This window comes from Mobula birostris, chromosome 12, assembly GCF_030028105.1.
Source record: "Mobula birostris isolate sMobBir1 chromosome 12, sMobBir1.hap1, whole genome shotgun sequence".
NCBI lineage: Eukaryota > Metazoa > Chordata > Chondrichthyes > Myliobatiformes > Myliobatidae > Mobula > Mobula birostris.
Genome location: NC_092381.1, coordinates 73,120,910 through 73,147,813, shown reverse-complemented (window position 1 = coordinate 73,147,813; position 26,904 = coordinate 73,120,910). Strand labels below are relative to the sequence as shown.

Below are 26,904 nucleotides of genomic sequence, written 5' to 3'. Positions count from 1 at the left end.
GAAAAAGACTGAAGATAAACCAGCTTGTTAAAATGTTCAGTAGTCAGGATACCATTTTCTATTTATTTCAAGTTTCGCTGGGAGTTTAAACAGTATTTCATTTCCTATATTTTTATCTATCCACAGATCCAGTATTTCTCGAAATGGACAAGGATGTGCATGTGTGGCCAATTCCATATTTTTGCAGAGCTTAAAACATCAAACAATTAGTGCTTGGAAGCACCATTATGCTTTCCTTTTCCCATGTTACAAATTGTACCATTTCCTTAATGTTAAAAATCCAAAGTCAATATTCCCCATGGACATAATTCTTAAGTTATGAACTGACTTATTGCAGCCAATGAAAGGAATATTAATAAACATACATCTGCAGTTTTCTTTCTCTTAAAAAAAATCACATGCTATTAAACAGCAATTTATAAATACAACAATGACACTCAAGATTAATCCTTCAATTAAATTATATGAAGGGGAATGTGATGTCAGATAGTTTTTCCAAAGCAACAACAGAAAATTGATGCTTTAAGGTACCACATACATCTGGTAATGAGCTTTCAATTTCTAACACAATCCATTCAACAAGCCGGTTCCTGCCTAGATATGAAAACCCTACAGTTTGATAAAATTTAGAAATGTTGCTCATCTTCATATTCGTCCCCAACTACCAAAAAACATCAATGTTTTCTGCAGACTACAGCTGTGCTGACCACTGAAATTAAAATTATGTCAGTTATCCAGTTCTCAAATGACTAAAAATATGTAATATCCATTTCTTTAAACACTGTAGTGTTGGGAAGTTGTTTTTTCTTTCACAAAAATAATTGTGCTTATATTTTCTCAAGTTGCCTCTCTAGACAGTACATCACACAAAACAAGCAACATTGCTAAACATTTCTGAATGAAATACATTCACTAATCATTCTAACCTCAATAAATCCCATTTTGCAATCTGGGAAAGCCTCAATTATTTACATAAGACTTCCAAACAAATAGCTAACACCATAGTAATAGACATATTCCCACTACAGGGCCCTTGCTTAACATTCTGACAAACACCCATTATGAACAAGAATAGGTTGCTTTCAATTTTATTATATTAACACGGATTGATTTTGGTGTATTGGGTCAATGCAAAAAAGCCCCAAATAGAATATTTTTTTTAAATGAGTGAAATTTACCAATTTTATAATGAAAATTTTAATTATACCACTGTATCTTCACTAGACCCTGATGAATTCAAAGGACCAAGAAGAAACTGCTTCAGCCATTAATCACCCTTTTTATAGTATATTTTAAAAAATACATTAAAGCACTCCTCCAATAACTGAGTCGACTCCTGTTTTATAAAAATCCACCTCAAGTTTTAAAATACTACTTTTAATGTAAAGCCAAAAAAATCTGAAGGCCTAAAATGTGTCTCAAGGAAACACTTGACCTCATTCCATCTTTCTAACTCGTGCACTGAACTCTGGTATATTCGAAATTCTAGTTCAGGATTTAGTTTTGTTTTTTACATTTAGCTACCCTCTATAGAATATCTGCACAAATGCTAGGAAAACCCAATGTAATTTCCATCTTATAAAGATCATATCACCCACCTTTTTCAAAGATGTGTAAGGTCCCACATTAAATAAATAGAAAAGTTGGGAAAAATCTACTTCGGGGACAGATATGTCAGACACAAGCGCTTTGAACGTATTAACACAGGTTTTTAAGTATGGCAGTTTATTGCCCATCATACAAAATGAACCAATATGGCAGCTGTGCCAATGATTAAAACTCTCAACGTATGTACATAGTATACTTGCAAAAACATTATTTCAACCAAAACAAATCCTGTATCTTCTACATTGTACAGAATAAAATTGGTCTTGAATTACAATGGTAAATTGAACAGCTGGTTACCAAAGGCACTTCCTACAAACAGGAAATATTATCTGCAGGCTACAGGAATTCAAAGACATGTGTTTATCCTAGCCATAGCATAATTTAAAAAAATGTTCAAAAGCAAAACAATTTAATCACTGTACAATTAGATTTAAATTTTCAATCATCATCAGTGGTATTGCCTTGTAACCACCCTTCTGCATTGCTTTTGTTCTCTCTTTCTGCACTGAGACTTCTGTGGCTTAGTTTGCTTGAATGGTCCTTACCATCACTGTGACTTTGTTTGTGAGATCGTTCTTTGCTTCGACTGCGTTTGTGAGCTCTCTCTTTACTATGGCTGCTCTGTTTCTTTAGTCGTTCACTGTCATTCTCATCAGTCCTTTCTCTGCTAACACTTCGTTTGTTTGATTTCTCTTTGTGCTCATTTCGATGTTTAGACTTTTCCTTGCTTTTGCTTCTGCTACGCTTGCTGACATGACCCCTGCCAGGACTACTACTCCTATGTCTTTTCTCTCTGCTCCTACTTCTGCTATGCTTTTTATCCTTTTTTGAATCCTTTTTATCATCTTTATGTCTTCTTTCATCTTTTTCTCTCCTCTCTTCCTTACGTTTTCTCTCTTCTGTCTTTGACCGGCTTCGTTTATCTCTGTCTCTAGATCTCTCTAATTCTTTCTCAATATTTCTATCCCTATCTCTGTCACTTACCCTTTCTTTATCATAATCTTTGTCTCTCCTTCTGCTTCTTTCATTTTCCTTCTCCCTCTCTTTATCTTTTTTATCATTCCTTTTATCTCTGCTTCGACTTCTATGCCGATCTCGGCTTCTACTTCGCCTGCGGTCTATGCCCCTGTCTGAGCTTCTAGACTTGTGTCTATCCTTCTCACTCCTCTCCCTGTCTTTCATTTGCTCCCGTTCTCTTTTCTGCCGTTCTCTTTCTCTTTCTAGTTCCTTGTCGAAGCCAAAAGAACCATGGCCCTCTCTATGACGACTTCTGCTTCTAGATTTCCGTGGACTAAGGGATCTTCGTGGTGACCTAAAAGACAAAATTTTAAAAATTCTAAAGCATCTGTAAGCACCAATTTAAATATATCAGGTCTTCAGTGATTCATAGTTCATACCGTGAGTGTCTACGTTCTGATAGACGTTCGTGATCTTCCATTGCATCCTTCCCATCTTTTTTGGTAATTTTCCTGGGGCGAGTTTTGAGATACTGATCCAGATTCTTTTGAACTGGAACTGGAATTCTTGGGAATAAAGTAGAGAACCATTCCAACTTCGTAAGGAAAGAACGAATCATTTCTCCTATAGTCATGACACACCCTCCTCCAGCCTTTACATCTAGTTCCTGAAAAACACAATAAAAATAAAACATTGGTGAAATGGATCATATTCAACCTTGACAATTGTATTAGCGTGTGAAATATTAAAGTGTTAAATATAGTGCACTACCTTTGACATAACCTAATTTTCAAATGAAGTTTTAATTTCAAAATTCTCAAGCCTATCCTAAAACATATTGAAGCCTGTAATAAAATGGTTGAATTAAATTGTGCCTGCAAGACATTCTGTATACCAGTACACCTTATGTAAGTCTTCTGTATATAATAAAATTTTTAAAAATGTGTAATCTCTTCTGAAACCCAACCCCTCAATGTGATGTAAAGCTATATTTTAATTGTCCTGTTTGGAAAAATCTCCCACTGCTAAATCTCTTTCAAACCAGGCACACTTTCTAAATTACTTAGTATTTCAGTAAAGCAAATTGGCCTACATACTCTAGCTAAAGTTTATCGTTAAATTTGAAGGCTGTTGGCAAGCAGCTATTTTTCCTTGCATGTTGTGATCTTTGCTTTATTAAACTTAATTTTGAAGCAATAGCAAACCAACTGCCGTGAAGCAGTGAGATAATTAACATTCAATATAATATACGTTGAAACGGTATAGTCCACAATGACCATTGTCTTTGGAAAAGGGTCATTACCGCATGATTGCTTCCTTGCCATGCCCTCTCACAGCTCAGGACATGTTAGTCAGCTATTGTCAGTTTCCAACCTACAGTGCAAGCACACAGGAAAATCAGATTTCATTAGGCTAGAAAAATAAAAAAGATATTCTAAACATAAAATAAGCGCTTGCACTCACACACATTAATCAAAAGTGCTGCTCAGCTACATTTCCAAATTCACCTGCTGCCCAATGAAGATCTAAAGAAGAAAACAGGGCAATTAGCTTAAATGCCAGCAGTCTCAGAGCTTCATTAAACTCAGGCTCAGATCTTAAATTTTGACGAAGGCAATTGGAACCACAGGCAAACCACAGCTATTGCTCTAATAGTGCTCCTAATACTCTCAAAATTATTGCAGAAAGGGGGAAGAAATCAGAATTTTCAATAACCTTTTTAAAAAAAATATATTACAATTTGCCTTTTCATATGAAGATACATTTTAAGGCACCTATGGTAGGGATAGGAAAATGGCACTAAAAACTTAGCAGTCCATACGTTTACAGCTAGAAAATTTTGAATCATCTATGCCTGTGTATCCAGCATTTCTTCACCACTAAAAATTGATCCAGCACTCTTCCTGCCACCACACCTCCTCAAAAAAAATGACTATTTTAATTATGTTAAACATGGGTTTAACCTGTGTCAATAAATGACTTTTTTTTAAATAAATGCATTTATCGTAAGAAAGCCAAATCAAGATTCTAAAAAAAAAAATCAAGAGCATTAAATAAAAGACAGAAGAACTGCTGCTAAGCTAGTGGTTTTAACCACACGGGTAGAAATCACTTTGGTGCAGATCTTAAATACATAACTTTGCACATCTTAAGTTAAAGAAATTTTATTCAAATGAAAACAGAAACCCCCCAAAACTATCCATTCTCCCCCTAAAATTCTAAATAAAAACATTACAACAGGGGAAAGATCAGGCACCCATGGTTCACCTACAGCTAAATCCTTGCTTTACAGAACGATTGCCTGGAAAACCACCTGTATTGTAATTTTTAAAAAACGCAACACCCACTTTCCCCATTGAATCCATGTTAAAAGTAGCAGTACATTCCCATGGGATGTTTTCCTCTCAAAGCCATTTTTACTGATAATGACAAGGACCCACAGCAAAAGCAACAGTAATCTTGAGGGGAGGGCAAGATTTGTATGAAAGCAGCAACATTTATCAATTTTGACTTTTAGTCATACAAAAGAGGCTGAGATGTTTTAGATATGACATCACATTGAGAGGGCAGTCATTGTCAAGTCCTCCTTTCTCATGCTCTTCCAATCCAAGGAGAAGAAAACATATGGCTCCAAGTGCAGCACTGCTGCATTCTTTGTGAGGCTTGTTCCCTGATGTGCAAGGCTCATTGATTAGAACAGGGTTTAGGAAGGGGAAATACCAGGTAAAGACATGGGATTCAAGGTTCAGTATTATGGGAGAAAGTTGTACACAAGAGCTCAAGGGGTAACGGGTTTTAAAGTATGGCAACTCAGTGGAAGTGACAGAACTGTCCATGGCTACTGCATTTTGAGAGAAATTGGCTTACAATGAAGAGCATATAATACACCAGTCTCATACAAGGTTTAGGTGAAACAAATTACAAAAGATCTTCAATGAGAGACTGCGACATATACTTTAATAATAACAAAAGTACCATGCTTTTTTGTTCTAATTGGAAAGGCTTAGCTAGACAGCAAATGGCACCAGATTCCACCAATCCTGCACATGGTGTAGAGAGCCTTTTGAAAAACTCAGGAGAGACCGAGAAATGACACACTAAGACCCATTAACTGAGTTATGACAGGTCACAGAAGCTACTACATTTCACAAATTTGCAGTAGACTGGAACATCTAATGAATGAATTGGATTTGTGCCAAATAAGCAAACAAAATGAGTTGGGCAGGTTAAGGATGAAAGCATGAAGTCTTAAGAACTCACATAAATGAGCCTTTGCTTCTCTTTATAAACTACCAGTGATTCTTCACCCACCCAAGAGGATAGAGATTCCCTAGCTTCATCGCCAATAGTAATGCTGCAATACTGCCAAGGTTTCATACTCAAGTCAATTTATTTGATTCAGTGGTATGGGTACTACTAGCAAGCCATGGCTGGTTGTTAAGATGTTTTCAACCTTCGGAAAAATCAGTAACATGTCGAACGAGTGGAAATTTTGCTCCTGGCAATCTAATGTTAACTGATGAATTCCTATGGGTAATGAACACCTTTAAATAAAACCCCACACTGATGTTACCAAATATCTTTTGTAGTTGAACGATTGCCAGAGTGGAAAAAGGGAGAGTGACAATATGCCTTGTACCCGAAGATCAGGACAGGCTTAATAGCCTTACTGCTCTTTAATTATCAAATTTTTTTGTTCTAAAGATACACATCTTACTAAAATATGGTCACTAAGCATAGTTCAAAAGTTCTTCACTTGCTAAACAATACTTAGCATTCTATATTTAAAAAATAACCTAAATTACACAGCAAGTTAAAATGGAAGGAGCAGCTTGGTTTCTGGTGTGCACCAGATTGTCTTAGACTTGAGTTGGTACATCAGGACAGCATACTGAAGAAATCCAAGTGCAATCTGATAATCAAAACAAAACTTGAGTCTAGCCAATTCAATAAAAAAGTCACAACATCTAATGTGATGTGATCAAAATGCAACCATTGCATAACTATGTCAATAAAACAAAGTTAATACATTATTCCTAACACAAATACTTATACTGACAAAAACTGATTCAATAAGTCTTTTTAAAATTATGAGAACTATTTAAAAATTCTTCCTCTACAGCACTGTAGATTCAATGAATACTACAATCTTTCCCAACATACCTCTTCATCATCTAAAAAGGGCTCATACCAATCCCACAGGTCAGCTGGAGGCTGTGTGTACCTGTGAAATAAAATTACAAATTTTCAAAGATATAAATATGCAACTGTTCAATTTGCACATACGAAGCATTTCACGTTGTAATTTTTAATCTGTATCTGACAGTGGTTTGTCTTCCAGAACTCTCCAATTTAACCAACAATTCTTTACAAATCTGCCAGAAATGGAAAATTCACTGTTCTGCAAGAAATTATCAAAACTGAATGTATATAGTATTTTTAAATATTATATACTTTAAATTTTTAATACTATATACTATATTTAATTTTTATGTATCAGTGGGAGAATGACACCAATTGGTTGCTATACCTATGTATTTCACAAGCCAAACACTGAATTGATGTATTGACGTGCACATAATTTAGCTTCTGAACGGAACCTGGTGCAACTGGAACACTTTCATAAATCAAGTGTCCTGAGCCATATGCGAATTGAAAGGCCAAACTTTGGTATTGACCATGAGTGAGCTCCAAGAACCTGCTCAAAATACCCCAAATTAAAAGACTCAACTTCAGGTTGTACTATCTAAAATCTCAATCTTGGCACAGCTGTTGAAATGATATTACATTTATAAATGGCACAATTAAGAAAACATGTACTTAGGGTGTCAATCAGCAAACTGGGTAGTTCTTATTTTGGCAGTCAACAGACATTGTAATTCATTTAGCACAGTCTACTGCCTGACATCACAATACAAATATATATTTGAAATACTCATTGCATTATTATATAGGACTTGTGCTCATTTAGTTTTCTTAAGGGTTGAGAGTTATCAGCTTTACTGGTTTTTATGGAATTAATTTCATGACCCCTTAAAATATAATGAAATAGACCGTGGAATGTTATGCATTTCAAATGCCACAAATATCTAAAATTATTGGTCAATTGATCAAAAGTAATACTACAGATGGCTAAAGAAATTGGAATTTAAACAGTTTAGGCATTATCTTGGTTTTAATGGGTGAATACAATTAAAGACACATACCGAATGTACATGAATCCTAAACCACGGATGTATGGAGAGTCAGTGTGTGTTATAAGACCCATCACTTGTTTGCGAGTTAACTTCAGGGTAAATAGCTTGTACAGCAGACAAAAGGCAGTTGAAACAATACCTCCTGTTCCAACACCACGAACCTGAAATATTAATTCAAAGAATTTTTATACAAGTACTTGCACAGGGATTTGTTGTATTATTTTTCTTGAGAATAAGGATCCAGCTAGGATACAATTTCTGCGTAATTATAATAAAAATCCTGCAGTTGAGACAGCCTCTTTGCAAGCTTTTCTTTTTGTTCTTTGTAGCAGCAAACCAAATCAAGGTTGGAAAATAGGGAAGCTATTTTCTAGAAAACTGCAACTACAGTTAGTAGAAAGATCTCCATCTTTCAAGACTTCATTGCTTTCTCTCCCTTATTAATTTTACTCTCTACAGAGACCAACAACATTCAAGTCAATAATTGTAATTCTGCCTGTTTAATTTCTCGGCCACTTTGGGAAAAGACTGAACAGAAAAATATTTTTACTAGTTGCAATTGTATTTAGTATCATATACTTTGTAAATTTGAAACAAAAACAAATTTGAGTATTTTCCAAATCACTTCCACATTTCAATAACAGACAACTTAAGAGTTCTCAAACAAGTGGCAGTTTACCATTTACCTCAAGCACAGTGAACGAACAAGGACAATATTGTTAAAATCATTGAAAATGTAAGGTAAACTAAAAGCAGAAATCACAGGAATACTTTGGCAATAAGGTGAATACCTTGAGCAAACTTAAAGGATTCAGAAGGTTTTCAAGTAGTGTCTCAATAAGATTTTCTTCAGTTCAAATATAAATAGCAAATTCAGATAAATATTAAAGGACATACACTAGCTTTACAAAAATACATAATGGAAAATCCATGCAAACACGAGGAATTCTGCAGATGTTGGAAATTCAAGCAACACACATCAAAGTTGCTGGTGAACGCAGAAGGCCAGGCAGCATCTCTAGGAAGAGGTACAGTTGACGTTTCAGGCCGAGACCCTTCGTCAGGACTAACTGAAGAAAGAGCTAGTAAGATATTTAAAAGTGGGAGGAGGAGGGGGAGATCCAAAATGATAGAAGACAGGAGGGGGAGGGATGGAGCCAAGAGCTGGACAGGTGATTGGCAAAAGGGGTATGATAGGATCATGGGACAGGAGGCCCAGGGAGAAGGGGGGGGGGGCAGAGGATGGGCAAGGGGTATAGTCAGAGGGACAGAGGGAGAAAAAGGCAAGTGAGAGAAAGAATGCGTATATAAATAACGGATGGGGTATGAGGGGGAGGTGGGGCATTAGCGGAAGTTTGAGAAGTCAATGTTCATGCCATCAGGTTGGAGGCTACCCAGACGGAATACAAGGTGTTGTTTCTCCAATCTGAGTGTGGCTTCATCTTTACAGTAGAGGAGGCCGTGGATAGATATGTCAGAATGGGAATGGGATGTGGAATTAAAACGTGTGGCCACTGGGAGATCCTGCTTTCTCTGGTGGACAGAGCGTAGGTGTTCAGCAAAACAATCTCCCAGTCTGCGTCAGGTCTCACCAATATATAGAAGGCCACATTGGGAGCACCGGACACAGTATATCACCCCAGCCGACTCACAGGTGAAGTGTCGCCTCACCTGGAAGGACTGTCTGGGGCCCTGAATGGTGGTAAGGGAGGAAGTGTAAGGGCATGTGTAGCACTTGTTCCGCTTACAAGGATAAGGGATAAGTGCCAGGAGGGAGATCAGTGGGGAGAGATGGGGGGGGGGACGAATGGACAAGGGAGTCGCGTAGGGAGCGATCCCTGCGGAAAGCGGGGGGGGGGAGGAAAGATGTGCTTAGTGGTGGGATCCCGTTGGAGGTGGCAGAAGTTTCGAAGAATAATATGTTGGACCCGAAGGCTGGTGGGGTGGTAGGTGAGGACCAGGGGAGCCCTATTCCTAGTGGGGTGGCAGGAGGACGGAGTGAGAGCAGATGTGCGTGAAATGGGGGAGATGTGTTTGAGAGCAGAGTTGATAGTGGAGGAAGGGAAGCCCCTTTCTTTAAAAAAGGAAGACATCTCCCTCGTCCTAGAATGAAAAGCCTCATCCTGAGAGCAGATGCGGCGGAGACGGAGGAATTGCGAGAAGGGGATGGCATTTTTGCAAGAGACAGGGTGAGAAGAGGATTAGTCCAGATAGCTGTGAGAGTCAGTAGGCTTATAGTAGACATCAGTAGATAAGCTGTCTCCAGAGATAGAGACAGAGAGATCTAGAAAGGGAAGGAAGGTGTCGGAAATGGACCAGGTAAACTTGAGGGCAGGGTGAAAGTTGGAGGCAAAGTTCATAAAGTCAACGAGCTCAGCATGCGTTTAGGAAGCAGCGCCAATGCAGTCGTCGATGTACCGAAGGAAAAGTGGGGGACAGATACCAGAAGAGGTACGGAACATAGATTGTTCCACAAAGCCAACAAAAAGGCAGGCATAGTTCGGACCCATGCAGGTGGAGAATCCATTTCTCTTTAGAACCATCTATATACAAAACAAAAAGTGAGCTTTGAGGATAAAGAGCACATCTGACTGGCCCAAGAAAACTCGAACATCCAATTACAAAAGAAATTACCTTCAGCATAAGCTGCATAGTTCACATTTTTAAAAATTTACAATAGGCATTATAAAACTCAAAAGGGAAAAGAAATTTTATATAGTGACAGAAAACGCAGTATTTTGTCTGGCAAACTAGACACCAACTCAATGCCGGCAGGAATGCGCCAAACCAACATGCCGCACAGAATCTGGAGATAGCTTGAACATGAATATAACAGGACAAATTTTTGAACTGTTAAAAATATGCCAAGAAAAAAGATGAAACAGTCCCAGTGTTGACCCTCAATAGTCATACAAACACCAACAGAAAATATTCTAAAATTTAAAAAAAAACAAAAAAATTGCAAAGAGTAGATATCAGCAAGTGAGAGCACAGTATACATGTTTGGAGATTACATTAAGGTAGGAGGGAAAGCATTATGCCATTGAACTATTTGGACTTTGCAACAGAATAGATTAATTGGGTGCAAACTGTGAGAAAGGGAGGCCATGTACTGAGGCAAGGCTAACTAAATGCAGAGAAACTGTAAATGTCAAGAAGTAGCAGGTAGGTGTAGAAAACAGCTAGAAAGAAAGTGCATATTGCCCTTCATTCCAAACATGTTTGGAGTTTGAATATAGATAATTATTGTCCGGGATGCAGTAGTGGGCACACCAGAAGTATTGTGCAGTTTTAGTCCCCTTATTCAAAAAAAAGTCTTGGTGTGTTACCAGTGTTCAAGGAACTTCAAGAGATTAATTTGAGTAACTGCCGCAATGAGAGGGTAGTCCAACAGTGAGAGGCTGAAGTAGTTGGATCTCTATTCTTTGAATCTTAGGGCACATGATAGGGTATACAATATCTAAAGGGGGCAGGGTAAGGTGGTTGTTGAGTTGCAAAAGCCTCAAAACAAGAAGTCAGTTACAAGATTAGAAAAAAGTCATTTAAAACTGAGATGCTTTGAATTCCCTCCTGCAAAGAATGCTAATTCTCTAGAATCCTGCACCCTGGAGAATTTAAGGATAGATCACTACAGGTACTTCAATGGTGTAAAGGTACAATCTAATATCAGAGAATATTGTGTGCTTTTTTGCCACACAGCTGGTATGTACAGACCACATGAGATTCTCAGTGATGCTTATGCCGAGGAAATTAAAGCTGTTCACCCTCTCAACCACAGATCCATTGATGTCTATAGGGGTTAGCCTTACTCCAGCTCCTTTGTTTTTGTGACATTGAGGGAGAGGTTGTTTTCTTGACACCACTGTGTCAGGGTGATGACTTTTCTGTAGGCCGCCCCTTTATTTAAGATTCTGCCAATCAGTGTAGTGTCATCAGCAAATTTAATTAGTAAATTGGAGCTGTGGGTGGCGATATAGTCATGGGTACACAGAGAGTAAAGGAGGGGACTTGGTACACAGCCCTGAGGGGCAACTGCATTGAGTGTCAGAGGGGCAGGGGTGAGGGAGCCCACTCTTACCACCTGCCGGCGATCTGACAGGAAGTCCAGGATCCAGCTACACAAGGTGGATGAAGGCAGAGGTCTCTGAGCTTCTTGTCAAGCCTGGAGGGAATTATGGTGTTGAATGCTAAACTGTAGTCCAAGAACAGCATTCTCACACAAGCATCCCTCTTCTCCAGATGTGCAAGGAGTGTGTAGAGCTATGGCTATTGTATCGTCTGTCGATCGGTTGTGTCGATAGGCAAATTGTAGGGGGTCAACCTAGTTAGATTTAATACAACTTGTTTGTGATAGAATAAAGCTAATAGGTGTCTTTTATAAAAAATGTTTTGCGGGTTCCGGTGACTTTATCATTCAGAATCGCAGCTTAAATCAACAGCTCCTCCGAAAAAATGCATACTTTGCCCCATTAATCCATCAAATATAAGATCTTTCAAAAATATCTGAACTGATAAGGAGGTCACAAATGGGGAGAAAGAATCAAGATAAAAAAAAAGTACCACTGCGGAGCCTATGGAAGAGAGAGGTACAGCGCGCAGCTCTCCTACATGTGCACATGGCAGCGAAGCTGACACTGGGCCTAGTGCAGGCAAAGCGGCAAATATGGTAAGGATTTTGGAAGAGCTAAGGGAAGTCCAAAAAGATATAAAGCAGCAACTCAATGATATAAAGTCAGAGCTCGCCAACTTCAATGAGAAAATAGCGGTGGCAGAGACTTGAATTGAGAAGATGGAAGATCGCGTGCAAAACGTGGAACAGATACTAAGTAAGACGATAAAAATAGTAAATCAACAGGAAAGTAAATTGCTTGACCGGGGGGAAGATCACGACGGAAAAATATCAGGATTTATAATGTTACCGAAGGAGCAGAGAGATTGTTAATGATGGACTTTGTAGACAAGCTGCTGCGGGAAGCGCTGGAGATTCCTCAGACTATGGAGATTGAAATTGAAAGGGCACATCCTTCGCTTGTCCAGCGGCCTCCCGGAGACAGAAGGTAAAGGGAAGTTAATATACTTCGATCATGATTACCCCCCGGCGGTCCCACAGAAACGGAAGGAATATTCCAAAGCGTGATGAATAAGAAAAGACTAAATTCCAAACCCCATACCCTGCTACGGGGGTATTTTACCAAGAAGAGATGCGACTGTACCAGATGGTGGAGGAGGCGACTACAGATATGAACAACAGAGGACTGTCCATTAGCGTGGTCAAACCAAGAGAAAGTCTGGCTGAGCAGTTGTCCCGAGCTGCTTGGAAAATAGTAAGAGAACCTAGAAAGCAGGGGACGGGAACAGGAGGAGAGAAGGATTTTAGGAAGAGACTGTCAGTTCTCCGAGGGCAGCCCTCACCTCTTCCAGAAGAGCCATAAGGTTTGGCTAACTTTAAAAGTGCTGATAAACTAAATAGAAGCAAAAATAGACGGTGATATACCTATCTTGAGAAATACATGTTATAATGTGGATTTTATATTACTCAATTTTTTAAAAATTCATTTATTCATTCCTTTTTCCCCACCTAAATGAGAATATATACATGGGAGAAATATTACACAGGGAAATCATTTCTGTGTAATAGACAGTTTTTTTTTTACTTACTTTTATAGGTACTGCAGCTGGGGCCCTCAACCCACAGGTAGGAGGGGCTATCCCCCACGGCCAGACGTCTCTTCTAGCCCAACCCAGGGTCACGTAGAGACCCCAGCCTTGGAACCACACCTTCGTTACCTTTTTTTTATTATTCACTTTTCTTGGTTCTTATTTGTTCAGGGAGTAGATCAATTAAGTTATATTCTGCAAATTTCGATGATATACTAACAGATAAATACACTTAGAGAGTAAGACCATATATTTTGGGTATATACCTCAAGAGTGGTTGAAGAGATAATTATAAATATTTAATGAATGTACTGCTGGTGGCTGGTAAAGACCCTTACCAAGAAATGGTTATCTCAGGAGAGCCCAACTTTAAATGTATGGATGGAAATTACAATGGACATTTACAAAATGGAGAAGATAACAACATCTGTTAATCATAAGTTGGAACAATTTTATTCATACTGGAAAAAATGGTTTAACTACATAACACCTCATAGGCCTGATTTTATTCTCACAATCATTGAATATGTTGTAAAAATAAAATCACTCCCTACTCTGTACATAGTTTTCTTCTTTCGATTGTTCTTTCTTTCCTCTTCTTTCTGTAAGTGTATACCTCATAATTATGTGGAGATTTGTGACAAATATGACTATGATATATATGTACAGTATCTGAAATACATCTTATGGAAATGTTTGTTTGATGAGGAAAATAAATTACAAAAAAAATGATTTGCATAACAAAAGCTAGAATGTTGATTTCACTAAGTTTTGTGTAAAAGTACAATGGAATTTTTAAATTTTTAGTTTGCTTCAACTTTTCCACACCTTACTGCAAGACTTTATGAAGGTAGGACTGAAGTCACACAGGAAAAACATATCCAAACTGGGCAAGTTCAGATAAAAACTGCCCAGGAAAACAAAGTAAACTTTGGAAGAGATTTACACAAGGTGCAACAGACTATTGTAAATTATCCATCTCATTATTCCTGCATAATTCAGCAGATTCTGCATTTTCCCCCAATCACCAGCAGGTTACTTATATTTCCATACATAAATTAAAACTATATTCATTCCACTAGACAAGACATTGCTTTATCAGAGATAACATTAAAGCTGACGAAAGAGGTAAGGAGTTGAGGGAGGTGGAAGAGAAGAATTATGACACTATGCCACATAATTGGGACAGAAGACTGTTGAAAACGGTTTTGTGACTAGCGCCAATAGCGTGCACTTGTAAGGTCATTAGACACTACACAGTGCTTAGAGCAAACAGTTTTTAAATAATGTTAGTTGCACATGTATTGTGTTAAAAAGCAGTGATTTTTGTCAGTTGGTTGGAGAGAAATGAGCAGTAAGACAATCCAGAATAGTTTTGCTTACTACGGCTTCTAGCATTCAGGCCTGGAGATGCTAGAAACAGCCAGGAGTGAAAATGAAACGATTTCATTACCTCAATAGATTTAAATAGCAAAAGTTGCACATGCTTGTATTATATTATTCATTTGGGAAGAAGGACAATTAAAAAGCAGTGATTTTTGACATTACTTCATGCAGAAAGGCAGTCTGCATTAATTATGTTCATTTATAGTTCATCAAAAGAACATACCAGCATACACTATATGAATTCCTCTGTCAACAACTATTAGGAACTAATACAGCTTATAATATGGTAGTAATATTGGCAGTTCTAGTTTGTTCTACATTTCATTTAAATACATAAAGAATGTAAAAAGAATTTTAAAGAAATTAGAAAAGCTAAAAGACATGAGGCTGCTTTGGCAAGTAAGGTGAAAATAAATCCAAAGGGTTTCTACAATTATATTAATAGCAAAACGATAGTGAGGGATAAAATTGGTCCCTTAGAGAATCAGAGTGGACAGCTATGTGCGGAGCCAAAAGAGATGGGGGAGATTTCGAACAATTTCTTTTCTTCGGTATTCACTAAGGAGAAGGATATTGAATTGTGTAAGGTAAGGGAAAACAAGAAGGGTAGTTATGGAAAGTATGATGATTAAAGAAGAGGAAGTACTGGCGCTTTCAAGGAATATAAAAGTGGATAAGTCTCCAGGTCCGGACAGGATATTCCCTAGGAGCTTGAGGGATGTTAGTGTGGAAATAACAGGGGCTCTGACAGAAATATTTCAAATGTCATTAGAAACGGAGATGGTGCCGGAGGATTGGTGTATTGCTCATGTGGTTCCATTGTTTAAAAAAGGGTTCTAAGAGTAAACCTAGCAATTATCGGCCTGTGAGTTTGACGTCAATGGGGGGTAAATTGATGGAAAGTATTCTTAGAGATGGTATATATAATTATCTGGATAGACAGGATCTGATTAGGAACAGTCAACATGGATTCATGCGTGGAAGGTCATGTTTGACAAATCTTATTGAATTTTTTGATGAGGTTACTAGGAAAGTTGATGAGGGTAAAGCAGTGGATGTTGTCTGTCTGGACTTCAGTAAAGCCTTTGACAAGGTTCCACATGGGAGGTTAGTTAGGAAGGTTCAATGATTAGGTATTAATATCAAAGTAGTAAATTAGATTCAGCAGTGGCTAGATGGGAGACGCCAAAGAGTAGTGGTGGATAACTGTGTGTCAGATTGGAGGACGGTGTCTAGTGGTGTGCCTCAGGGATCTGCACTGGGTCCAATGTTGTTTGTCATATATATTAATGATCTGGATGATAGGGTGGTAAATTGGATTAGTAAGTATGTAGATGATACTAAGATAGGCAGAGTTGTGGAAAATAAAGTAGGTTTTCAAAGCTCGCAGAGAGATTGAGACCACTTAGAAGAGTGGGCTGAAAGATGGCAGATGGAGTTTAATGCTGATAAATGTGAGGTGCTACATTTTGGTAGGACTAATCAAAATAGGACATACATGGTAAATGGTAGGGCATTGTAGAATGCAGTAGAACAGAAGGATCTAGGAATAATGGTGCATAGTTCCCTGAAGGTGGAATCTCATGTGGATAGGGTGGTGAAGAAAGCTTTTGGTATGCTGGCCTTTATAAATCAGAGCATTGAGTATGGGAGTTGGGATGTAATGTTCAAATTGTATAAGGCATTGGTAAGGCCAAACTTGGAGTATTGTGTACAGTTCTGGTCACCGAATTATAGGAAAGATGGCAATAAAATTGAGAGAGTACAGAGGAAATTTACTAGAATGTTGCCTGGGTTTCATCTCCTAAATTACAGAGAAAGGTTGAACAAGTTGGGTCTTTATTCTTTGGAGCGTAGAAGGTTGAGGGGGGACTTGATAGAGGTACTGAAAATTATGAGGGGGATAGATAGAGTTGACGTGGATAGGCTTTTTTCCATTGAGAGTGGGGAAGATTCAAACAAGTGGACATGAGTTGAGAGTTAAAGGGCAAAAGTTTAGGGGTAACATGAGGGGGAACTTCTTTACTCAGAGAGTGGTAGCTGTGTGGAACGAGCTTCCAGCAGAAGTGGCTGAGGCAGGTTTGATGTCATTTAAAGTTAAATTGGATAGATATATAGACAGGAAAGGAATGAAGGGTTATGGGCTGAGTGCAGGTCGGTGGGACTAGGTGAGAGTAAGAGTTTGGCGCGGACTAGAAGGGCCGAGATGGCCCATTTCCGTGCTGCAATTGTATATGGTTATAGTGACTCAGTTAAACGTTAACTGCCACGATGAAACATCAACTTGTTAATTCTTTCCATAGATCCTGTCTAACCCGCTGAGTTCCTCCTGCATCCTGTATGTTACTCTTCAGTTCCAGTATCTGCAGAATCTCCTGTTCATTCTTCTAAACTTCAGCAAGTGCAAGCCCAGATCCATCAAGCACCTCTCATACGTTAACCCTTTCATACCCAGAATCATTCTAGTGAACCTCCTTTGGACCCTCTCCAATGTTAGTGGATTCTTTCTTCTATAAGGGGCCTAACATTGCTCACCACATTCCAAGTGCGGTCTGACCAATGCCTTAAAGCCTTGGCATTACATCCTTGCTTTTATATTCTAGTCTTCTTGACATGAATGCTAACATTGCAAATGCTGTGTCAGTAACTTCGAAATCACAACTTGATAGAGATAGTTTTGGAAAGTTCACCCTTCTCTTATTGCTCATCTCCAACTTTTTCACATATTGTCAATGATGACTTGCTGATTTTAGTCCATCCCCGCCCACCCACCCCATAGATAAACACATATAAAGAGATTAAGAAAATAAATCACGTACTTCTACTTACCCCTCCGCACATGCCTGTCTGGCCTGCAGTCTTCCTGCTCCCCTTTTCCCATGGCTCAATATGAGTAACCTGTAATTAGATCATTGGAAAGATATTTGGTTAGAACTTAATTTTGCCTTCAGGACAAATATTTTACACACAAGAATAAGAATATTTGAGTCACTATGGAAACAATAATTGTTTTCATACCTTAGCTAAATTCTAAATATATTCCAGCACTCTTATTGCAGATTTGAAAGTGGCTTGGAAAACTTATTAAATATTAGCACAACATTAAGAAATAAGATAAAATTTAGAAAGGGTATACTGATCAACAGTAAAATATGAGATTACATCTGTGACTTTGGACACTGATTTTGCAGCATATTTGTAATACATTTAAAATTAAACTTCATAATGAAAGCAAGTTCAATTAATGTGTGATATTTGATCAGTAAAAAGAGCCTTGTAATGCTCCCTGTTTTTGTTTAGCTAAAATAGACAAATCAGAGCTATCTATAAATAGACAAAAATCCCTTTCATTTTTAAACCCAAACAAAACTTGGTCTTTACTAATTTGGTGCAAAGAAGTGCTCCACCTAATGTGTTATGGATGCAAAATTTAAAATTTCTCAGTTGAACTACCACATTATTTTTAAACAAGTTTTAGGTAAGCAAATCTAACAAAAAACATCTTCGTCTTCAACATTTTTATCCAAAACCTATGAATTGTATTTGCCTCAGTTTTAAAAATAATTGCCAATGAAAAGAATATTCCTTTTGAGTAAGCTGACGAGAGTCAACAGACATTACAGATCCAGACAAGATAGTTAGTTGCAACACTAGCTCTCAAGTTATTAGTATGAAAAAGTCCTTTAGTACATTTGTCCCTGAATTAGGCATGTTTATCCAACCATGGAAACATTGAGGATCATAACAGTTTTTTGTAATAACTCTTTTCTCAATGATATTTGAAAACAAAATTCTCAACATTAGTCCGAAGATCAATTATTTGATGAGGAGCACAATTTCTGACACGCAGTCCATTCCAAAAAAATCACAGTCCAATTTTGGACACACTCCTGCCAAGAGTCCCTAGCAATCTACAAGACAATCTGAACACCCTAAAGCAGTCGAGAGTATTCAGAAGAATTGGTGGAACCAAAGACTGAAAACAAGTCAGTACTCTCTCAAATCCTTTCCTCCTTTCCTCCATCCACCAGGGTCACACCTAATGCCAGGCCACTCGGAGCTTCTGGGGCAAGTTCAAATCCAGATGTAAATGTATTCTAATGCAATATAAAAATTATGAAATACAATAAAAAAAGTACAAATAAATTATACTAAAAAGTTTATATTTTATGATTTTCCAAAATATCATTGCTCAGTCTGGAAAACAAATTGCTTGATAACAAACCGATCATCTGCACTGTACACATGTTACATCTCCAAATAACACAGATCATCCCAGCAATACTTACCGCATAATCAATAATGAATATCTTAGTTTAAGAATGAATCTAAAGAGATTAAATTGCAAGCACTAAACCTGAAGAATTTATAACATTAATCAAAAATTCAGTTTCAAATGCAGAAAAGGGAAGATGTTGTGGAGGGATTGTCTTCTCAGTCAGTGAGGGAGGAAGAATAAAGGAGGGAGCGATCACTATTGTGAGTATTCCACAGATCCCACCCCAATAACTACAGAAACACTCAGATGCAGACGGGGGGGGGGGGGGGGGGGGGAGGAAGAGAATGGATTTTGGAAAGATGCAGTTTGGAGTATTGCAAAAATAACAGAAGTGTCAAGGGAGAGATTGCTGCACCTTTGGCAATGATCTTTGCATCGTCACTGGCCACAGGAATAGTGCCAGAGGATTGGAGGATGGCAAATGTCATTCCTTTGTTCAAGAAAGGCAAGGACAACCCAGGGCATATAGACAGGTGAGTCTCAAGTCAGTGGTGGGAAACCATTGGAGAAGATTCTTAGAAACTGGATTTATGAGCATATGTAGAAGCATAGTCTGACTAGGGATAGTCAACATAGCTCTCTCAGGGACAGGTTGCACCTCATGAGCCTAACTGAATTCTTTGAGGACGAGACAAAACATACTGATGAAGGCAGAGCAATGGATGTGATTATATATGGATTTTAATAAGGAGTCTGACAAGATTTATTCAGAACATCAGGAGCCACGTAGATTCAGAATTGGCTTGCCCACAGAAGGGTAGATTGGTTGTGGTTGTAGATTAACATATTCTGCCTGGAGATCAGTGAAGAGTGGTGTTCTGCAGGAATCTGCTCTGGGATCCCTAATATGTATTTTTTGTAAATGATTTGGATGAGCAAGTGGAAGGGTTTGCTTGAAGGTTGCAGATGACACTTAATTTAGTGGTCTTGTGGACCACATAGAACGCTTAGGTTACAGTGGGACATTGAAAGAATGAAGAGCAGGGTTAAGAACTGGCAGATGGCATTCAACCCAGCAGAGTGTTAAGTGATTCACTTTGGAAGGTCAAACATGAAGGAAAAAATTCAGGGTTAATTGCAAGATTCCTAATATTGTGGAGAACAGAGGGTTCTTGGGGATCACATCCAAAGATCCCTCAAAGTTGCAGCACAATGTTAACAGGGTGGTTAAGATGACATATGGTGTGTTGGTCTTCATTATCAGGGGATTAAGTTCAAGAGCTGAGAAGCACTCTTACAGCTCTATAAAATCTGGTTAGACTACACTTAGAATCTTGTGCTCAATTCTGATCTTACTACAGGAAGAAAGTGGCAATTTTTAAAGTGGGTGCAAAGGAGAATTACCAGGATGTTGCCTGAATTAGAGGACGTCTTATAAGGATAGGTTGTGCAAGCTAAGGCTTTTCTCTTTGGAGAGGAGGATAAGAGGGGACTTGATAGAGAAGATAAGATGCATAGAGAGGTGCGTGAAATGCACTGCCGGGGTGGTGGCAGAGACAGATACATTGGGGACATTTAAGAGGTTCTTAGATAGGCACATAGACTTTTTTTTAAAATGGTGGGCTATTTGGGAGGGAAGAGTTAGATTGACCTCAGAGTAGGTTAAAGAATGAACGCACCGTGGGTCGAGGAACCTGTACTGTTCCATGTTCTATTTTGAAAGTTTGCAAAACAGCTGTCAACATATAATTATATTTCCTTTTCTCCATGAATTTAAAAATAAACTCTGTCCTGAGCCTTCTCTGGCAATTAATCAATTCACGGACAAGTATTTCAATTTCTTACTGTAAACCATGTATCTTTCTATCTTTGCCCAAAATAAATTCCAATTATGAAGTCTATAAAAACTCCAATTGCCAATGCAACCACAACCATCTGGCAAGAGATATACAAGATAATGAAAGTAACTGATAAAGCAGTTCGCTCTAGGTCAGTGGTCTCCGAGCTGAGGTCCACACAGACGCCCCCCCCCCCCGCCCCCAATGGTAAGGCTCCATAAGCATAAGAGAGGTTGGAAACCCTTGTTTTAGGTGAATAATCTAGATCTAGGTGCAAAGGAAAAGGCTTCAATAATTTAGGTTTGTGGGTAAGGACCTATTCCTGTATATAATAGGCTGTAGAGGCTCTATCAACAATGCATGCAATCCTAAGAATTCTAATCAAGAGGAGGAAAATGTATTGGGCAGAATAGTGAACTCATAGTGCAAGATTAACCACAATCTTGTTCAAAGTTATAGAAAGTCAAAGGGACAATTTGGCTTACCCGTTTCGTATGCAAGAGAATTCCAGATTTTTACTTCTGTCTTGTGGAGCAAAAACAGGTGTCCATTCTCTCACGTACAAAACAGTATTACTGTCCTATTCGAATTGTCTACAGGATGCAGCAAATAGTCTGCCAGATTAATTTACTCAGGGTCTGAGGGTGTGAACTACAGCAGACTTTTGCAATAAAAGTGTGTATCTGCAGAAAAATAAAATTAACATGTAGAAAATTTACCTGAAAATAATATAATGTACCAGTCATATAGCATGGCTATCAATCTGGATTAACAGAGATATTATTAAATCATCTCCACTTTGCCTGGCTAGAGCATTACAAACAATCCAAATCTATTTCATTAATTACCTTGGATTTCATATACCATAGCACTGAACTCCATTTGCCATAGCATTATCCAAATACTAATCTTTTGCTTTTAAACTTGTGGCTCTGATCTACACCAAATGATTCCTTGTATTTGTCTATCTGTTTACAATTTTAAAAAATGGATTGCAATATTCTGGAACACATTGTTTCCCAAATACTAACTGGACAAAATCATTTTCTGCTAATGATTTGTAGTGCAGCACTATATTACATTCCTTCTGGCTACAGAAATAAGTGACATCCAAGATTCTTCTTTCATTAGTCAGAGAAGTTTAGCTAAAATTATTGGTCTGATATGTTTCATCTTAAAATTAAACTGCCTCAAACTGTTATATTTAACTTAAGTACTGTTAAGTGTTGCTGAGCAGAGTAAAGCAGACACTCATTCCTTGGAATTCAGCAACTTGGACCATGATTGAATAATGTAATGTTCTCAGGAGTCAGTCAGTCCTGCTAGAACTGAGGTAAATTATTAATAACTGCTGCTTTATATTACCGTCAACTGCCCTTTCCAATATTTTGCTGGTAGCAGTAGGGTGCTTGCAACTATCTGAATGGGATTCATCCTACTTTTTCCCCCAGACGGGATATACCTGAACAATTTCCACTTGGCTGTGTGGATGCCAGTGTCGTAGCTGTGCAGTAACAACCTCGCTGTCACTTTTGCTAGAGCTGGAGCAGAAATCTTCAGTGTTACAGCTGGGATGTCATTGATGCCCAACATAACCTTTTCTGCATCCAGTGAGCTAAGCCATAACTTGCTATCATTTGGAAGTGAATTGAATTAGCTGAAGTCTGGATCCTGCAATGTTGGGAACCTCAGGTGGAGGCCAAGATGTATCATCCATTTTGCACTGTAGAGTTCTCATGTCAAATGTCAATTAATGAGGCAATGAAAGAAAAGCTTATCACACTGTCACAGCAACCAATAGAATTTACAAAAAAATTGTTTATGCTTGCCAGCCCTGCGTATTTCATCTACAAAGAATAACCAAATGAACATCTTTTGCAACCTCAGGACTTTCCAAAAATGCTTCATAAAAACAAAGTATTTTAAATTTCGTTATACATAGCAAATGGTGAGGTACAAAAATAGACAAACTGTTTTGGGTGAGAGTTAAATATCATACAGGGCATTGGGAGAATTCAAAAGCTAATGTGGCACCATTGTTAAAGAGGGAAAGGATAAACACGATAAGCTAGTTAGTTTAACTTTGGTAGCACACAACTTATTGGAAACTTTCTAAGATTAAACTTACCCTTCATTTAGAAAGGCAGAGATTAATCAGGAATGACCACCATGGATTTGTCATGGTAAACCTAATCAAATTCTGAGGAGATAACAGGGAATAAATAGGTGCAGTGCATCTAATAGTCTTTCGACAGATCATGAGGCAGTTGGTCAAATGAGTAAGAACCGATGTGATGGAAGGGAGAATTTCCATTTGGATCCACAAGTGACCAATGATTTGCAATGAAGAGTAATGCTGATTTGTTTTCTTCCCTGGGCTGTTAAAGTTGAGGTTTCACGGGGTTCAACAGTCAGACACTTTGTTTTATACACTGATATTCAAATGTAGTAGCATAACAAAGATATTTTCAGATGAGAAAAAAATTGGTCATCTGATTGATAGAGAAGGGGAAAACTTTATAAACTGCAGGAAAATACAGATGGAATAAGTCAGGAAAACTTAATCCCGTAGAGATGCACTTGAGTATAACAATGCAATTAAATACACAACTGAAGTTCAGAGGAAAAGGACCTAAGAATACATTCGCACAGATTTTTGCAAGGTAGATTGACAGGTGGTTTAAGGAGCAAAGTGGATGTTTCCCTTAACTGAAGCAAACAATAAGGCAGTTACACAACACTGGTAAACCCACATTTGCCTGCTGATCTGGTTGCCACAATACAGAATACATGCACTGGAGATGGTAGAGTAGATTCACCAGGATGCTGCCAGTGATAGAGCATTTCAGTTACAAGGACAGATTGTTAAGTCTGGATTTGCTTTACCTGGAGCACACTATGTTGATGGGTGACCCCACATGCATACACAAAATTATTGGGGGGGGGGGGCAGAATAGATACATTAGACTAGAAGATTTTTCTCTCCTTGGCAAGAGGTGTCCAAAACCAGAATACTTTGATACAAGATGTGATGTTTAGAAGGAAAGACTGTTGGGAAGCACTGCTTGAGATGATAATGGAGATCAAACATGTCAACATTTAAACTACCATAAGCAGCTACAGGTAAAATAAAAGTGAAAGGAAATAATATAGATAACTACAATGGAAATGGTGGGCCAAAGGGACTGTTTCTGTATTGTACAGATAAGAGTAGTGGGATGCATTCTTAAAAAAACAGGACTACAGACCATGTGCTGATTAGGCTTGGAAGCCTTCCACCTGCACCCCAAGCTGCTACAATGATGTAAAGTTTCAACAATTTTAAGGCCATCTGTGAATATGTTAGTTTAACAATTCAATGAATTACTGCAGCTGACACTGCAACACAGTACTGAGGGAATGGTGAGGTGTCAGCCTGAAAAAAATGCTCCAACACTAGATTTCGAATTGCACCTATGACCCACTCACTGTGTTACCAGTGGCAGGCAATAAGATTACATAGCACGCAAATCAAAAGACTGAAAAAAAAGAACTACCATGAGTTCAAAACTAGATCAGAGGGAAAAATGACAGTACCCTTTTCACTGGGGATATTGAGCCCGAAAAAAAAGCATTGATTTGGCACACCTGAGAAGATAAATCATTATTATGTGTTTCATAAACATGAAGGGGAAGAGTTGGAGCATTAAGAATTTCAGGAGCTGGTGAAAGCTGGTCGGATATCAATAAAAGTGATAAATGCCATTGAGGGAACTAGAAGCTAAGGATCTTAAAACTGCTTAATTGGGACACCTATTATGCTGGTTCAAAGGAAAAAACTGTTAGCTATATAGGAGCCAGGAAAGGAAATTAAATAAAGACAAGAGACTACACTGCAAATACTGAAATATTGAGCATAAAAGCAACCTGGAGGAACACAGCTGTCAGACAGCATCTCTGGAGGGAGAGGCAGTCAATTTTTCAAGTTAAGACCCTTCAAGTGGAGGGAAATTTAATAACCAGGTGTTGTGGAAATAGGGTCAAAGAAGATTACAATACATGAACAAGATCTGGGTCTAGTTATGAATTTAGAGCTGGGGAGGAAACAGCAAAGAAAAGTAATCAAATCTCATTTTTAAAGCCATTAAAATCTACCAGACGTCCATGGTCAGAATTCATGGAACCCTGTAAAGGAATCCAATCTATTTTTAAACAGCGTAGAAACCACATACTGAATGTAAATAATCAGAAACTTTTCCAAATTTACCTCTGCTAGAAGTGGATGCAATACTGTCCCTCAAGTCAGCATTGTAACAGCATAAATTAAAGGAGCAACACGCAAAGTTAGTTTTTGAAAACTAATGAGATTAATTTCCGCAAATTTCAATGTGGATTTTTAAACATCAGCTGCCAGTGAGAAAGCACTAGCCTTGTTGTTTTGGTTATGTCAAAACATTCCCAGAACAGAAAAAAAACAAACACTATTACAATAAATTTAATTAAATTTGAAAAATGTAAAGTTTTTTTCAGGCAATTACATAATCAACTTCATTCGGTAATGATGGCATAACCAGAATCACAAGAGCCTCAATCAAGTTTGATGAATATACTGTCACATAATACATTTTACATTCTTTATTTTTGTGGGTGACTTGATTACATTCACTGCACACTTCTGAAGAAACCACTCTTATTAATGGTTGTTGTAACTTCCATTTTCCCCACGTGTAATGCATTGTTTGAAAAAATCTTGTCAATAATTTAAAACACTGCTGCAGCTCAAATATCTCTGGAGATAATGAAAAAATGATGAAACTGACTCAGCAGCATTATTTTTGTTAAATGTTCATCAGCTAATTGTTTAATCAACTACTTACAGTTTTGTTCATTTAGCTAATATTACTTTTTAATACTAGCACAAAGTCACTATACACAGTAACCTAACATTTTTCCACTAACAAACGAAGCCAGGATAAAATCTAAATACCGTTTGCAAGTCATATAAATCTACCTTGATACTACAAGTCTTGTATTCAAAATGGGAGACTGTCCATAATGAAATCAGGCATGTAACTACTTTTTTTTCAATTAGCAGAGAAAATAAATGCAGATATAAACATTACATACAGTTTTAATTAGGAGTGTCAGTAAAAGGACTGCATAGAGTAGGTTAACTACAAAATAATTTAATCCAGAACAAGCATAAGCATTTTTCTTTCCTCTGGCAGGAAAGGCCATCAACAAATCAACTATCCGACTTCGCTACAAGAACTGTTTTCCGAATTATTCAAAAACCTTTTGAAACATTAAAAAAATTACAGTGAACTTTGCCCGTTTCCTGGCGCAAGCGGATATATCACACAAAAAAAACCCACCGGAATACTTTATTATTTTACATTTTGGGCCTAGCACAAGACCAGCCAACATTGGCCCGATGGATGAACCCAACTGATGCAGCCGAGTTTCCAGCTCAAATATAATCACATCTACTGAGGAGCCAGAGGCCTAAACACCCGGGCGGCCCTATTACCTTAAAGTAGATCTCATCCACGACCTCGTGGTAAGTCTTCAGTTCGTACAGTTGTACTTTGAAGTAGGGCGAAGAAAGGATGTTGGTGAGGATGAGTGGGTTGAGGTTCATAGTCTTTTCGTTGCCCCATAAGGGCAGTACGTTGCCCTGCTTAATAGAGGAGGCGGGTTTGGCGCTTCCTCCGGCCTGTTGCGGTGGCTGTTGCTGGTGGTTCCCAATGGCCGTTTTGTTAGCCATCTCGCTGTCGCTCACTCCCGCTCACAAGAGAAACGATCTCCACATCAATGCGTACCGCTCTGTGGGTTGCGAGCCTTCAAACTCCTGGATAGCCTTTAAACACACATCACTTGTGCCCAGCTGCTATATTAAACAAAAAAAAACAGAGGAGTGCGTTTCCTTTCAAAAATAAACTATTCCGCACACCTACTCTGCTCTAATTTATAGAAAATACACAAAATGGCGCCCTCCACTTCTTTCCGGTTGACGGAAGTTGGATGACGTGACTTGACGGACAAGGCAGATAGCCAACCG

General features: G+C 38.2%; 1 protein-coding gene across 1 annotated transcript; it reads right to left on the bottom strand.

Annotated features, from left to right (window-relative positions):
- Positions 1–24: 24 nt before the first annotated feature.
- prpf38b (pre-mRNA processing factor 38B) lies at positions 25–26,848 on the bottom strand. The gene is made up of 6 exons (XM_072274124.1): positions 26,374–26,848; positions 17,637–17,705; positions 7,773–7,924; positions 6,730–6,790; positions 3,006–3,232; positions 25–2,920 (listed from the first exon to the last, which is right to left on the bottom strand). The coding sequence occupies exons 1-6, from the start codon at positions 26,608–26,610 to the stop codon at positions 2,047–2,049; spliced, it is 1,620 nt and encodes a 539-aa protein (XP_072130225.1). The 5' UTR covers positions 26,611–26,848; the 3' UTR covers positions 25–2,046.
- Positions 26,849–26,904: the final 56 nt, after the last annotated feature.